Source organism: Capricornis sumatraensis, chromosome 16, assembly GCF_032405125.1.
Source record: "Capricornis sumatraensis isolate serow.1 chromosome 16, serow.2, whole genome shotgun sequence".
NCBI lineage: Eukaryota > Metazoa > Chordata > Mammalia > Artiodactyla > Bovidae > Capricornis > Capricornis sumatraensis.
This window is the reverse complement of record NC_091084.1, coordinates 46229330-46242605: the sequence shown is the minus strand read 5'-3', so window position 1 is coordinate 46242605 and position 13276 is coordinate 46229330. Positions and strand designations below refer to the sequence as shown.

The 13276-nt window shown below is 40.4% G+C and overlaps 1 protein-coding gene across 3 annotated transcripts in view; it reads right to left on the bottom strand.

Annotated features, from left to right (window-relative positions):
• The window catches only part of RIC3 (RIC3 acetylcholine receptor chaperone), a 52506-nt gene extending 40134 nt beyond the window's left edge, over positions 1-12372 (bottom strand). For all 3 annotated transcript variants that reach the window (XM_068989150.1, XM_068989151.1, XM_068989153.1), the window contains exon 1: positions 12249-12372. In XM_068989150.1, coding sequence (XP_068845251.1) covers positions 12249-12372 — 124 coding nt within the window. The remainder of the gene's footprint in view (positions 1-12248) is intronic.
• Positions 12373-13276: the final 904 nt, after the last annotated feature.

Sequence of the window (13276 nt, the reverse complement as noted above, 5' to 3'; positions counted from 1 at the left end):
TCATAGGCAAAACATTCTCTGACATAAACTGTATCAATGTTTCCTTAGGTCAGTCCCCCAAGGCAACAGAAATAAAAACAAAAATAAACAAATGAGATCTAATCAAACTGGTAACCTTTTCATAGCAAAGGAAACCATAAATAAAACAAAAAGACAACCCACAGAATGGAAGAAAATATTTGAAATGTAGAAATCCCACTTCTTCTAAATGAAAAAAAAAAAATCCCACTTCTGGGCATATATCCTGACAAAACTCTAATCCAAAAAGATACATGAACCCCTATGTTTATAGCAGCACTATTCACAAGAGCTAAGACATGGAAGCAACCTAAATGTCCACTGATAGATAAACGGATAAAGATGTGGTACACATATACAACAGAGAATTACTCAGCCACTGGAAAGAATGAAGTAATGCCATTTGCAGCAACGTGGGTGGACCTACAGATTATCACACTGAGTGAATTCAGAAAGAGAAAGACGAATACCATATGATGTCACTTATTTGTGGAATCTAAAATATGATGCAAGTGAACCTATCTACAAAACAGAAACAGACTCACAGACATAGAGAACGGACTTGCGGTTACCGAGGGGGAGGGCTGGGGGAAGGATGGAGTGGGAGGCTGGGGCTACCAGATGCAAGCTCCTACACACGGAACAGATAAACAAGGCCCTACTTTACAGCACACAGAACTATATTCAGTATCCAATGATAAACTGAAAAGGAAAAGAATATTTCAAAATGTATATACAGGAATCAAGACTGCCGGGAGAAATATCAATAACCTCAGATACGCAGATGACACCACCCTTATGGCAGAAAGTGAAAAGAAACTAAAAAGCCTCTTGATGAAAGTGAGAGAGAAGAGTGAAAAAGTTAGCTTAAAGCTCAACATTCAGAAAACTAAGATCACGGCATCCGGTCCCATCACTTCATGGGAAATAGATGGGCAAACAGTGGAAATAGTGGCTGACTTTATTTTTGGGGGCTCCAAAATCACTGCAGATGAAATTATACAGCCATGAAATTAAAAGACGCCTACTCCTTGGGAGAAAAGTTACGACCAACCTAGACAGCATATTAAAAAGCAGAGACATTATTTTGCCAACAAAGGTCCGACTAGTCAAGGCTATGGTTTTTCCAATGGTCATGTATGGATGTGAGAGTTGGACTATAAAGAAAGCTGAGCACCGAAGAATTGATGCTTTTTAACTGTGGTGTTGGACACACAGAGTCCCTTGGACTCTCCAACCAGACCATCCTCAATGAGATCAGTCCTGGGTGTTCATTGGAAGGACTGATGTTGAGCTTGAAACTCCAATACTTTGGTCACCTGATGTGAAGAGCTGACTCATTTGAAAAGACCCTGATGCACAGAAAGATTGAGGGCAGGAGGAGAAGGGGACAACAGAGGATGAGACGGTTGGATGGCATCACTGACTCAATGGACATGAGTCTGGGTAAACTCCGGGAGCTGGCGATGGACAGGGAGGCCTGGTGTGCTGCGGTTCATGGGGTCGCAAAGAGTCAGACACGACTGACTGACTGAACTGATACAGGTATAACTGAATCACTTTGAACAGCAGAAATTAATGCAATATTGTAAGTCAACTATACTCCAATTAAAATAGTCTCAAAAAATAGGTGCACAGTACCAGATTTCAAATTTAGGTATAATTTATTCTGTATTTGTATTGTCCACCCTGTTTATAAATCAATACCACTGGTTTAGTGATTCCAGAGAAATCGATATTTTTTCCCCTTTGATTTCAAAGAAAAACAAACCTGGCTACACATACACAAAAATACTTCATGAATATAACTTACTGGAATCATAACAGTCTATCATATGGATGTACAATAATTCACGCAGCCATAAATAATAATAAATGAGAACCACTCCAGTATTCTTGCCTGGGAAATCCCATGGAGAGATGAACCTGGCAGGCTACAGTCCACTGCGTTGCAAAAGAACTGGACACAACTTAGCAACTAAACAACAATAATGGCTTATAAATGCTAATAGAGCAAACCTTGATCCTTGGGAGCCAGTATTCATTAATTCGCTTAATTCTAATTCTTTAATTTATTGATTAAATTCTTTAATTGATTTTCTACTATGTGCGAGCCTGATCTAAAGCTGGAGATACTGCAGTGAACAAAGCAAAAATCCTGACCCTCATGGAGCCTCCTACTTCAACCAGAAAAGAGATGATACACAAGATAATAATAAACACTAAGAGAAAAAATGAAGCAGGCAAAGGGGATAGGATGTGTTAGGGGAAAGTAAAGATTTAGCAAGAGTGTCCAAAGAAGGCTCAGGAGATGTCTTTTAAGTTAAGATGTAAAGAAGATAAAGGAAATGCACTCAGCTATCTAGGGAGGAGCATTTCGGGCAGAGGAAACACCAAATGCAAAGGCCCTGAGGTGAGAGCACACCGGGAACGTTCAAACCGTAGTGAGGAGGCGGCCAGTGCGCTCAAAGCTAAATGGGAAAGAGGGCAACGAGAAGAGGATTAAGTAGGCTTTGTAGGTCATGTACAGACTTTGTCTTTTCATCTGAGTGAGTCAGGAAGCCATCGGAGGGTTCTGTGGAGGGAGACTTAAGCTTTAACAGGGTTAGTATGGATTCTATGTTGAGAATACAATGAAGGGGGAAGGAAGGAAGCATGCAGACCATAAGCCTATATTGGACAGAATAAGATGGGATAAAGCAACCAAACCAACTGGTTTAATGACTGTACACAAATGGGTTTCCATGAACAGAATGGGGTGACCTTAAGGGCAGTTTCAAAAGACTGATAGATTTTTTTTTTTTAGATAATGTGAATGATCAAGAAGATATGCTAATCACAATCAAGGGGGAAATCATGAAAAAAAATTATGAGCCAGTGAGAGAAATTTGAATACTGATTTCATGACATTAAGGAATCACTGACTTTCAGGTATGATAATGATATTGAAGCTATATTTAAAAAATAATTTTTATTTTCTTATGCCCTAGAGATGTGTACAAAAATACTTAAGGATGAAATGAAATCCCAGTGTCTGAGATTTGGTATTTGCATAGGGGGGAAAGTAAGTGGGGATATCCATGATACAGGACGATGGTTGTTGAAGCAGGATGATGTGGATTCATCTTATTATACTACTCTCTTTACTTTTTCTTATGTTTGGAAATGTCTTTAACAAAAAAGGTTTTTTAAAAATCAAGAATGATACATAGCTGAGAGAGATGGTAAAAACAAATACAATGAATGAAACAATAAATATTCTGAAAAAAACTCAAGAGGCTAGAATTCATCAAATTGAGACAAAATGCAACACGGAAGGCTATATTCCTCTATTTGGTTCCAAAACACCAAGTGAATGTACAAAATGGACAAACCTATAGAAGTACCTCTTTAAAAAAAAAAAAAAAAGGAAGTTTAAAATTCTAATAGACAGCAAAATCAGCAATTAAAATACCCAAAGTCTAAAGCAATCCCCAGGATGCATTAATAGAACTAAAGAATTTTAAAAAGGGGGATATGCGTTTAGTCACCAAGTTAAGTCCAGCTCTTTGCAACCCCATGGACTGTAGTCTGCCAGGCTTCTCTGTCCATGGGATTCTCCAGGCAAGAATACTGGAGCAGGTTGCCACTTCCTCCTGCTCCAATATCTATCCCCAGGTTGGGAAGTGAGTCTCCCGCACTGGCAGGCAGATTCTTAACTGCTGAGCCAGCAGGGAACCCCCTAAAAAGGGGGATGGGAGATGCAATAGGCTGTTCTTCCATGAGCTAACTGGCTTACACTTGCTACTGTTTGCCTTCTAAGAGGGCCATACTTAGATACTTGTTAACTACATCACGTGAGGAATGGATGTGGGACCTAGGGGTTTCACGTATGAAAAAAGATGGAAAAGGGGGATGTGATACTAGTCTACAAATTTCTGAACTCGTTGTCTTTCCCCTTTAATCTATGTTGCTTCATTACTATTTTGGTAAAGGTATATTTGGTATAGTCACCTAAGCCAATAAGCTGAGAATAATTCAAGATGCCTCCCTCTGCCTCACATTCCACTTCTAGTTAAAAATGTCTCTTAAAATTGTTCTTTTCCCTCCTGTTCAATGTGGACACTTCCCCTGCTCCATTTACTCCTTCTTCCTCCGGTATCCCTATTTCCCTCTGGGAACCACTCTCAACCCCACAGCGGATCAGCATATTCTTTCTACCCAGAGCACTGCAAATAACTTTACTCAAGTCAATAAGTTGGGTGGATATGTTAGCTGGAACTACTGGGAAAGAACTGGGGGTGGAGGTATAAAAGTGATATGGGAGTGAAGGAAGAGTTCAAAAGAAAAAAAACATTCTTTCTCTGGACAATTAAATATGAGGAGGTGATATCTGGAACTGTTGCAAATACTGTTTCTAGCCTGAGAGAGAGAAGCCAGAGGACAGAGCCGACATGAGAAGGAACCCAGAAGTAAAAAGGACAAAGAAAATCAGACAGAAGCCCTGATGGGATTGTTAACCTCTGGATCAAACCACACAGGAGGCCAATTCCAACACGAAGTCTTTTCATGTGCACTAGTCAATACATCCTCCTTTCAACTTGACAACTCCGCTGAATTTTCTGTTACTTACCATGAGAATCCTAAACTGATGAGCCCAAACACACTGCCTTAATGATGTTCACAAGGTCTCAAATGGACTACTGCAACATTATTTTCCCTGAAGAAACCCTCACTGATACAGCCTCTACACTGCTGCCAAGATGTCCTTTCAGACTGTAAGTTTCTCTTCTCCTAACAAACTCACAATGGCCTCACCGATCTTTAGAATAAGATCCAAACTCCTTAAATATGGCATGAAAAAAATCTTTACAATTTGGGCCCTTGTCTCATCTCTTACAACTCTAAAGCTATTTCAAAGCTCTGGGTATTGATTTTGCTCTGTTCCCTCTGCCTGAAATATCCTTGTTAATCTGGCTAATAAAAACACGTTAGAGATACTGTCTTAATTTAGTTAAAAAAAAAAATACTGCAAGGTTTTAACATCCAAAAATCAATTATGTAAAGTATCATATCCATAGAATGAAGGACAAAAACCCAATGGTCACTTAATAGACAGAAAAAGCACTTGACAAAATTCAATTCAATCCCTTCATAATAAAAACACTCAACAGGCCCCCTTTTAAAAATTCTTTAGTTCTATTAATGCATCCATAGCTAGCACTATCCTTAAGGGTATGAAAGCTTTCTTAAGATTAGGAACAATCAAGGATGTTCACTCTTCACCATTTTTATTTGACATTGTACTAGAGGTTCTAGCCCAGGCAGTTAGGCAAGAAAAAGAAAAGGCATGTAGATCGGAAAGAAGTAACACAATCTCTGGAGACAACACGATCATTGGAGAAGGAAATGGCAACCCACTCCAGCGTTCTTGCCTGGAGAATCCCAGGGATGGAGGAGCCTAGTGGGCTGCCGTCTACGGGGTCACGCAGAGTCGGACACGACTGACGCAACTTAGCAGCAGCAGACAACACAATCATTTACTGCAGCCAATAAGCAATTCAGCAAATCTACAGAATACAGTATTAATACATAAAGATTGTGTTTCTAAAGCTGAGTAATGAACAGTCTTAAAATTAATAAAATAATTCAATTTACAATACCATCAAAAAGAATAAAATACTTAGGGATATATTTAACAAAAGAAGACTTGTACACTGAAAACTACTGAAAGTCGCTCAGTTGTGTCCAACTCTTTGTGATCCCATAGACTATACAGTCCATGGAATTCTCTAGGTCAGAATACTGGAGTGGGTAGCCTTTCCCTTCTCCAGGGGATCTTCCAAACCCAGGGATTGAACCCAGGTATCTCGAATTGCAGGTGGTTTCTTTATCAGCTGAGCCACAAGGGAAGCCCAAGAATACTGAAATGGGTAGCCTATCCCTTCTCCAGCAGATCTTCCCAATCCAGGAAATCAAACCAGGGTCTCCTGCATTGCAGGCAGATTTCTTTACCAACTGAGTTATCAAGGAAGCCTGAAATCAATTAAAGACCTAAATAAGTTTTTAAAAATCCTATTCATAGATTAAAAGACTTATTGTTATTAAGATGGCAATACTCTTCAAAATGATTTACAGATTCCACACAAACAAAATCCCAGCTGGTTTTTGCAGAAATTGACAAGCTAATCCTAAAATGTGTATGGAAATCCTGAGCCACAGCACTCAGAAATCAACCTTGATAATAAAAGGACACAGTTTGGAGACCTAAAACTTCATGATCTCAAAATTTAACTACAAAGCTTCAGTAATCAAGGTAGTGTGGTATTGACGTAAGGACAGGTATATATTCTATATCTGATGTTTGTCAATGGAACAGAATTGGGAGTCCAGAAATAAACTCTCACACTTAGTCAACTGAATTTCAACAAGGGTCTTAAAACAGTTCAATGTAGACAGAATATTCTTTTCAACAAATAATGCTGGGATAACCATATATCCATATGAAGTTGGACTTTTCCTCATATCAAAAGCAAAAATTAACTCAAAATGGATCAAAGGATTAAATATAAGAGTAAATACTATAAAACTTGAAGACATGGACATAAATCTTCATGACCTTGGATCTGGAGATTATTTTTTTAGGTCTGACATCAAAAGCAGAAGAGAAGAAGGTAAATGTTAGACTTCATCAAAATTAAAAACTTTTCTTAAGAGGACACCATCAAGAAAGTGAAGAGTTGAAGAAAATATCTGCAAGTCACATATCTGATAATGAACTTGTACCTAAAATACATTAGGAATTCTTATAATTCAACAATAAAGACAAGAAACCCAATTTAAAAATGGGCAAAAGTCTGAACCGACATTTCTCTAAGTTGTTACACAAACAGCCTATAAACACATGAAAATATATTAAAGTTGTTAGTCGTCATGGAAATACAAAAAAAAAAAAACCCACAATAAGATAGCACTTCACACCCATTATGATGGCTATAATAAAAAGGCTGGCAATAACAAACGTCCGAGAGTATGTGGAGAAACTGGAACCCTCACATATGAATGGTGGGAATGTAAAATGATAGATACTTTGGAAAACAATCTAGCAGTTCCACAAAACTGCTCACAGAGTAATAATATGAGCGAAATTCCACTCTTAGTTCCAGCCACACTAAAATGTTCACATTTCCCAAATGCATATATTCAAGAGAAATGAAAGCACATATCCACACAAAAATGTGTACATGGATGTTAATAGCAGCATTACTCATAATCATCAAAACCCCAAATGCCCAACTAATAAATGAATAAAATGCAGATGGAATATTCCACATAATGGAATATTATTCAGCCATGAAAAGTAATGAAGCACTGATACATGCTACAACATGGATGAAACTTGAAAACATACTATGTGAAAGAAACCAGTCACAAAAGATCACATATTGTATGATTCCATTTACATGAAATGCCCATAGCAGGCAAATCTATAGACAGTAGATTAATGGTTGCCTAGGAGGGTCCACCTGATGTGAAGAACTGACTCATTAGAAAAGGCCCTGATGCTGGCAAAGATTGAAGGCAGGAGGAGGAGGGGACGAGATGGTTGGATGGCATCACCAACTTGATGGATATGGCTTTGAGCAAACTCAGGGAGATTGCTTTGAGGTACGGACAGGGAAGCCTGGTGTGCTGCAGTTGATGGGATCGCAAAGAGTCAGACACAACTGAATGACTCAACCAAACTGAAGGCTGAAGGGGCTCAGGGTGGGGGACTGTTAATGGGTGATGGCTAAAGAGGTTAAAGATGGTTTTGGAGGGCGGCGGGAATGATAAAGTGTTCTAAAATTGATAGTGACGATGGCTGCACAACTCTGTGACCATGCTAAAAACCATTCACACACTTTTTTTTTGCTTACTTTTTTATTGATGTATAGTTGATTTATAATATTATATTCATTTCAGGTGTACAGCACAATGATTCCATATTTTGCAGATTATACTCCATTATAGGTTTTTTACAAGATAATGGCTATAATTCCCTAGGCGATACAGTATATCCTTGTTGCTTATCCATATTTAATACATAGTAGTTTATATCTGTTAATCTCATACCCTTAATTTACCCTCCCCCCTTTCCTCTCCTGTTTGGTAACCACAAGTTTGTTTTCTACATCTGTGGTTCTGTTTCTGTTTTGCATACATATTCATTTATTTTTTAGATTTCACATATAAGCGATATCACATAGTATTTGTCTCTGTTTTCACTACGCATATTCTTAGGGCCATTCATTTTGCTGCAAATGGCTACTGCTTTTTCTGAAATTTACTTATTTTTAATTGGAGCATAATTGCTTTACAATATTGTGTTGGTTTCTGCCACATATCAACATGAATCAGTCATAGGTATACACATGTCCCCTTCCTCTTGAACCTTCCTCCCACCTCCCACCCATCCCACCTCTCTAGGTTGTCACAGAGCACGGGGTTGAGTTTCCTGTGTCATACATAAATGTCCACTGGCTATCTATTTTACATATGGTAGTGTATATATATTTCCATGCTATTCTCTCAATTTGTCCCACCCTCTCCTTCCCCCATTGTGTCTACTAGTCTGTTCTCTGTGTCTCCAATGCTGCTCTGCAAATAGGTTCATCAGTACCATTTTCTAGATTCTATATATATGCATTAATATATGATATTTGCTTTTCTCTTTCTGACTTACTTCACTCTGTATAATAGGCTCTAGGTTCATCCACTTCATTAAAACTGAGTCAACTGTGTGTCCTTTTATGGCTGAGTAATATTCCATTGTGTATGTGTACCACAGCTTCTTTACCCAAGCATATGTTGATGGACATCTAGGTTGCTTCCATGTCATAGCTATTATAAGTAGTGCTACAGTGAACACAGGGGTACATGTGTCTTTTTCAATTATGATTTCCTCAGGGTATACACCCAGTAGTGGGATTGTTGGGTCATATGGCAGTTTGTTTTTTTTTTAATGTGGTAAGCATATGTTTAATTTTATTAAAATGCATTTATCAAATTGTTTTCCAACGTGGTTGTACCATTCTACATCATTACCAGCAGTATGAGAGTTTCAGTTGCTTTGCATCCTCATCAGCACTTGGTATGGTCAGTGCACATGGTAGTTTTATTCCTAGTTTTTAAAGGAATCTCTATACTGTTTTCCATAATGACTGTATCAGTTTACACTCCCACCAACAATGCAAGAGGGGTCCCTTTTCTCCACAGCCTCTCCAGCATTTATTGTTTGCAGGTTTTTTGATGATGGACATTCTGACCAGAACTGACTCACTGGACAAGACCCTGATGCTGGGAAAGATTGAAGACAGGAGGAGAAGGGGACGACAGAGGATGAGATGCTTGGATGGCATCACCGACTTGATGGACATGAGTTTGAGCAAGCGCTGGGAGTTGGTGATGGACAAAGAAGCCTGGAGTGCTGCAGTCCACGGGGTTGCAAAGAGTCAGACACGACTGAGTGACTGAACTGAACTGATTCTGACGAGTGTGAGTGGATACCTCATTGTAGTTTTGATCTGCATTTCTCTAATAATAAGCAATGTTGAGTATCTTTTGATGCAGTCACACAGTTTAAATACATGAACTGCATGGTATGTGAATTATATCTCAAGAAAGCTATTACCAAAAAAAGAGAAAAGGCTCTTCTCTTCCATAACACCTTTCTTGAGACACCAATAAAACTAACCATTCTAACATGTGTCTCTTCCTTTCCCTGCAAGGATTTGCGTACCTGCAATTGATACTTTTTTGCACTTATTCAATATCTTATCCCCTCTACTCAACTGTGAGTTCCTCAAGGCAGGGATTTGGCTCTTTTTTTTTTTTTTAAAGAATTAAACAGTATTTATATACTGTGTGTAAGCTATGTTAAAGGGTACATTATAAATATTTGCTAAAGACTAACTTAATGGCTGTCATGTGGAAAAGGGACAATGCTCATTTCATATATGCCAATGGGCAGAGATGGAAGCTATAATGACACAAATTTTAAGACACGGATGACATGAATTTTCAAAGAATCAGGGCTATCCCTTTCTACAGAGCAGGAGTTTCTGGAGTCTGTGGTTTCTCTGAGTTGATACTCAAATTCTCGATGTATGTACAAAAAGTATAGGCATTTTTCCCAGGGGAAAAATCCATAATTTTCATTAGATTCTCAAAGGGATATATAACCCAATAATGGTTAGGAGTCACCGTTTTTAAAATGTCAGTGTACCAAGACAAGGATTTTAGTTAGCAAATTTCAGTTACTGGACTACATCAGTTAATGTAGATTTTACATAGATTATGGTGGCTCAAACAGTAATGAATCTGCCTGCAATGTAGGAGACCTGGATTCAATCCCAGGGTGGGGAAGATCCCCTGGAGAAGGGAATGGCCACCCACTCCAGTATTTTTGACTGGAGAATTTCATGGACAGAGGGGCTATCTGCAGGCTGCAGTCCATGGGGTCGCAAAGAATGGGACACGACTGAAAAACTAACACTAACTTACTTTTACCTAGATTATACTACTTTGATAATGAACGCAAAAAGAGCATTTTATTCATTTAAAAATACTGACTGTCCATTATATGCCAAATGCTAAAGAAATAGTGGTAAACAAGACAAACTGCCTGCCCTCAGGGGCTTACACTCTACAAAGTGGAGACAAAAAACAAAAAAACCTAGTAAAATATATAAGAAAATGTCATATGATACAATAACACCTTCAATCGAGAAAATAAAACATAGGAATAGGAAATGATGGGAGTGTAAAGAGTGACTTTAGTTAGAATCATCAGGGAAAGCCTCTGAGGAGATTACATTTAAGCTGAGCAATGAGAAGGATGCCGAGGAAATAACACTTGAGGAATGAAGAGAACAGAAACTGCAAAGTTTCTAAGATAAGAACACTGATTATTATTACTTGAGCTCTTAGGAGAAAAAGCCATCTCTGATCGTCTCTCTACACAACATTTAGAAGAGTATCTCCCACCCGTATTGAAGAGAACTTATTCAAGACAATTCAGCACGATGAAAATTTAACGTGGTAAGACACTATTGTAGACGAACCTTTAACCGCTTAGGGTCATCGTCAATTCACTCTTCATCATCAGACAAAGTGAGTAAAACCTTTGGGGTTTTGTAACAAGACAGAAAGGGAAAAAAAAAGAAAGAAAGAAAGAAAGAAAACCCAACAAATGAGGTAGTTTGCTTTTTTTTTAAAAAAGAAGTTTCTCCCAGGGAGATAGTTTTACAAACATAAAGATTATCAAGCAAAGTCTATGAACAGAATTCTGGGTTGGATCTGCCCTTCACCCCTAGAGCCTGGTGTTTTGCATTTCTTGTATTTATAATCTATGATGTACAAGAGGGTGGAGTTACAGTCAATGTGCACAAATTAGAGGGAAATGAGTTTCAGTTCAAGGAGCTGTCCAACATCAACAGGTTGAATATCAGTGGAAGCACGAACACTGTAAAACCGGGTCTTAAGGATGCTACAAAGACAATTTCCAGAAGAAAGTTACCAGAACTTCACAATCTACAGAGAACTGTTCCAGTTTTTCTCCCAGCCTTTGGCATTCCTGCCCTGTTACACTCACCCATTATGCAAAAGCCCCAGAATGCAAACCACAGGTTGGATTTTTAACCACCACATACATCATGCCAGTAACAAAGGATTAAGAAATACTTGTTCACGTAACGAAAATGCAGAACCATGTGCATCTCAGTAACTGAAACTCGGATTATTAAAATCTTCACATTATATTTACGAAGGCACAAAAAGAGCCTGAAGCAGAGAGCTCTCAACACCAAACTGAAAATACACAACAAATTAAGGTTAATAATACCCAGTCCAACTATTTCATTCGAAAGCACGAGAGAAAGCACACGGACACCCTAAAAAGGAGAATTCAAGTGGCAGCCCTCCTGACTCAAAGCACTTGGGCAGACAGTGAGTAGTTGAGTTAGGACAGCGAGGGGAAGAGGTGAGAGCAACCGGAGAGTGCGCCCAGGCTCGTCTGCGCGCGCTCCTGCAGGCGAAGGCCTGGAGCGACCCGGTCCGGCCGCTGCCCGCTGGGGCCAAGAGAACCCTGGCGCTTGGCACCTCCCAAACTCCGCGGGGCCGGAGACCCCCGCGGCCGCCCTCCCTCCTGCAGGGCTCTAGGCGCTCGTGCTCGCCCTGCGGCTCGGGTGGGAGAGTCGGCCCGCGCTTACCTTCGGGCGCCGGCGGCGGCTCCTGCCGCTTTCCGCGAGACAGGAAGGCCTTGGGCAGCAGCAGCGACACAGCCAAGACGAGTCCCGAGGCCAGGGCCACCCTCTGCACCGTGGAGTACGCCATGACCGCCCGCCCCCGCCGCAGGTGCGGGCGCCCGCCGGAACCGGAACCGCAGCGCCCGCGGCCTCCGCCAACCCCACCGAGCGTTGCGCGGACGGCGCCGCGCGAGGGACACGCGGGCGCGGCGCGTGGGGCTGACTCGCTCCTCCCGCGCGGTCCCCAGGTGCGCGGAATGGTACCCGCGCCCTCTCATTCGTTCCAGCTAGAAACTCCTCCCTGTAACCCACGCCCACAGGGGCGTTCTACACCTAAACTACGGGTGGCCGCGCCCTTCCTTTCATCCTCATCACCACACTGCTCACTCCCCCTCCTTAACCGCCCATCAGTTAACTGGTTAAGCTTCCAGTCCCTCTGGAAGGCCCCGCACATCTATTCTCCACCTGAAGCCCAAGGTGATAATGCTAAAACTCAGGTGTAATGCGTTTAAAGCTCTCCATAGCTTCACATCTTTGAAAAACTCCCCTTTATCCTCATAGAAAGGTCCAGCTGCTTTCTGTGACCTCAAGGCCCTCCCTAATCTGGTTTTACCAATGCGCCGTTCAAACTAGACCATTTGCCATTTCCCTAACATATTTCTTGCGTTCCGGGAATCTTTGCTTATCCTGTTCACACTGCCTGGAAAATTCCTAACACATCTCCACTGCTAAAAACTTCTCTGAAGAAAAGCTGAAAAGTACTGCCTTCATGAAACGTTTTTAGCCAGCTTCTCCTTCCTCTGTGTCGCCACAGTTCTTGTTACTGTCCTTATGAATTTCTTTAACAAACATTCTTTTGGTTCTTATGAATAAGATAGGTTCCCTATAGGGTAGATAGTCATAGAATCAAGAACAGGCAGAAAATATTCTGGACTCCAAATCACTCAGTTCAACTGTAAGGAGGAGAAATAAGGAAAGAGCTTCTGAAAGTA